Below are 3430 nucleotides of genomic sequence, written 5' to 3'. Positions count from 1 at the left end.
TAGACTTTAGAAACTCAGAAGCTGATCAAATATCGGGTTAAATATCGGTGGGGTGGCCGATGTCCCATATTCAGTTTTAAGGCCGATACAGGCCGATACCGATAGGAGGCCGATTATATCGTGCATCCCTATTTATTTCCTTGAATACCCTGGAAACCATCATTTTATAAAACCGGAATAGATCCGTCTGCTTCTAACTGAACGCCTGCCTTCATCATTTAATAATCTGTCCTCACTGTTTGGAACTAGAGGCCTGCGTGGGACAGATTTTCCAGTCCCACTCCCGCAAAGATTATGATTTTCAGTCCCGCTCCCGCCCGCACCTGTAATAGTTTGTCCCGCTCCCGCCCGCAATTCCCACGTTAGCCTACTGCTCAAGGCAATTTGTGTCATTAGTTTGAGGAATTAAACAGGCAGCGCTTAGCTGAGCACATTACTGGCCGATTCTTCACCGCATGGTGCGGTAGGAGGCACGAGCTGCTGCTTCACAGCAATACCCAACTAACCTACCAGAATCTACTGAGGATATTAAGAATAATATATTGTGCATAATCTTATATGCTACTCATCATCACGTTCACGTATGAAATAAAGACTAGCTAAATGTGAAATGTTTATAAATATTTTTACAATTATATAATTCCTGCTCTTAGTGGGTCGCTCTGTCAACGAAAGGCAGATTTAAGAGTCTTTATCCTCCAGTTAATTGTTAATCGATTACTGGATTAGTTTACGATTATTTCAATAATTGATTAATCGGATTAATCGTTTCAGCCCTAAAGGAACAGACACCTGACGCTGCACGGCTGCTGCACGGCTGCTGCACGGCTGCTGCACAGCTGCTGCAAGGCTTTTAACTGCCTGATCTAACCCTGGAAACGTTCTGGTTGGTGGAAGTGCTGATTGTGTACCGGGAAAGGTTACAAACATTGTAGGAGGAAATCGTCCACGTATCCCAGGTGGAGCGTCTCAAACTGAGGGAACTCAAGCTCGGCCATTTTGAGAGCTGAAAAGACCCCGTCTTTAGTGAGTGAAGGCTGGATCCGCAGCTCATGAAGCCTGCAAAGCAAAAAAGATGGATTATAGTCTAAAGTATTCATCTGATGAAACCAACAGCCATAAATTATAAACCTGATGACATTTTATGTGTTGGCTCCCTCTACTGGCAGCAATGTTGCTGCTATAACAGGAAGTGACTCAGTGGAATATGTGGAACTAAAGGAACCAGACATGTTCACAAGTCATTTTTTACAAGTCCAAGCCAACTCTCAAGTCTATTTTGAGGCACTTTTCTCTAACCTGTGAAGGTTTGAACATCAACCCCACTGAGAACGGAAGAAATAAAAATGGAGGCTGTGAGGGGTTAATTCTATAGGTCCAGTTAGCAAAGAATGACAGGATGTTTAGGAACAGGAACCGTTTGGCTGTTAGCGGTAGCTAGGGACTTAAGGAGGTCTCTATGCTAACTGAATCGTCCTGCTTCCTGGTCCCAGCTCCTTCCTCACTGCTGGCACTATTCAGACAGGACTGATTATGGCGAGCGCTCCTCTGCTGCAGAGCTTTGAGGCCTAATTAATCCTAATCTAGGATGCAATAAGCTGAATGATTCCTGTTCAGTAAAGGCTGTCCAGTTTGCAGCAGAACCTTTTCTTCTCTGGCTGCATCATCTTAGCAGACCCTGGTTTACCCTCGCTTCGTGTCCTTCGCCATCATCATACCCAGCCCCTGATTGGTTAACGTAAAGCCAATTGACAACCATTCAGACGGCTGATTTGTCTATTTTATCACAGGAAATTCCGTCCTTCACTTCGCTGACCGCTGATTGGCTCCTGATGACGCCTTGAAACATGAAAATGACTGGCTGCAGAATGACAGGGTGTGGTTGGTGAACTACAACCCAACAGAAGGATTCAGCTGATTGGTTTCATCTGGAAAAAGAACAAACTTCAACGGTTCTTCCCTGGAAATGAACCCGCCTACAGTGGGATCGTTTACCTGCGGGCGGCGGTGATGATGAGGTAGCCAAGGTCCACTTCCAGGGCGTTCTTGCAAGCTCCAAAAACGATAGTGTGAAGGTTTCTGAATCCTCCTGGATGGAAAACAACAACCAGCAGAATGAAAGGCAGCATGAAGAGAGATAAACACACAGGTTTATCTTTGCAGCGTCATCTCACTGAAAACACAAAGGTTTCATGGTTTCCCACGGCTCCTCCCCTCACCCGATCTCCAGCTGTCCTCCACCACATGCTGGATCAGGCCGCCCAGGAAGGGAACCCTCACCAGCTCCAGCTGCTCCAGGTTCCGGGCTGACGCCAAGCCGGTGACCAGCGGGACGTATTTCAGCGAGTTGGTGGGCCCTGCACAGTTCCTCATCACAAAGGACCTCAGGTTGACGCACAGGAAGTCCTTAAACGGCTGAGGCTTGGTCAGACGGACCCACTTCAGGTAGAGGTGGCGCAGCATCGACACACAGGGGATCTCTGGGACGTTCACGCCTGAAACATTTCAGCCAGACTCAGCTGCGGCACTCAGACCGTTAGATCAGACTTCCTGTCCCACTCACCCACTAGATGAAGCGTCTGGAGCTTGGCCGTTACTGGGATGGTGAGTTTATTCTCTGCAGGGATGGGAAACGCTCCGTTACGGTTGCGAAACTTTCCCAGAATGTGAACCTGAGGCATATATTTCCAGATGGCCTCCACCAGCTCCAGGTGAGACGTCTCCACACCCTGAAAGCAGCAGAGCTTAGGTCACCGGCTCCACGGACAGAAACACTGAAGGAAAGAGCAACATTCACTCTGATCATTATCAATATCATAATCTAGCTCCTACAGCCTGAATCATTAAAACCATGAATAGATAAATCCAGGTTTGGGCTGAGACACTAGGGCGCCTTCAGACACCACGTGCAGCGTTTGACCCAAAGGTCAAAGGTCAGGGTATTAATCTCTGACCACAGCGTGAGAAGGACCTCTGCTACACGGCACTGAGCGTTGTAAAGGATAAACACAGGAATGTTCCGTCCTTTGAATCTAAACGCAGAGCTGTGATCTCCTCATGAGGCTCCAGATCCAGCAGGAAGGAGCGTTTCTCACCAGCAGGGTGGGACACGCTTGCAGTGCCTCTAGGACTCCAGGAATACTGAAAGCCTCGTAACCTCTGACCCGCCTCCTCTCCAGGTAGCGAGGGTGGAGGCCATACAGCTGCTCCAAGTCAGGCATCTTCTTCAACAGGGTGGAAAAGCTGCGGTCTGTGAAACCTAAGCAGGAGAAGAACATGAAGAGCTGTTCATCAACAGGCTCCATTTGATTAATGTTCATCACCACTTAAAAGAAGCTGATGGATTTTTAGAAAACCAGGCTGGTCCAACGAAGCACAGAGAATATATCCCTATAAAGAAGGAAGCTGCAAATAAAGACACAAGCTGCTG

General features: G+C 47.7%; 1 protein-coding gene across 1 annotated transcript in view; it reads right to left on the bottom strand.

Annotated features, from left to right (window-relative positions):
- Positions 1–3430, bottom strand: part of fbxo38 (F-box protein 38) — a 30283-nt gene that overhangs the window by 21859 nt on the left and 4994 nt on the right. Inside the window, exons 3-8 of the mRNA XM_015396381.1 lie at positions 3357–3360; positions 3096–3284; positions 2564–2729; positions 2220–2495; positions 1996–2089; positions 929–1059 (exon numbers count right to left, since the gene is read on the bottom strand). Coding sequence (XP_015251867.1) covers positions 929–1059; positions 1996–2089; positions 2220–2495; positions 2564–2729; positions 3096–3284; positions 3357–3360 — 860 coding nt within the window. The remainder of the gene's footprint in view (positions 1–928; positions 1060–1995; positions 2090–2219; positions 2496–2563; positions 2730–3095; positions 3285–3356; positions 3361–3430) is intronic.

This window comes from Cyprinodon variegatus, unplaced genomic scaffold (assembly GCF_000732505.1).
Source record: "Cyprinodon variegatus isolate N-32 unplaced genomic scaffold, C_variegatus-1.0 Scaffold793, whole genome shotgun sequence".
NCBI lineage: Eukaryota > Metazoa > Chordata > Actinopteri > Cyprinodontiformes > Cyprinodontidae > Cyprinodon > Cyprinodon variegatus.
This window is presented reverse-complemented; position numbering and strand designations above follow the sequence as displayed.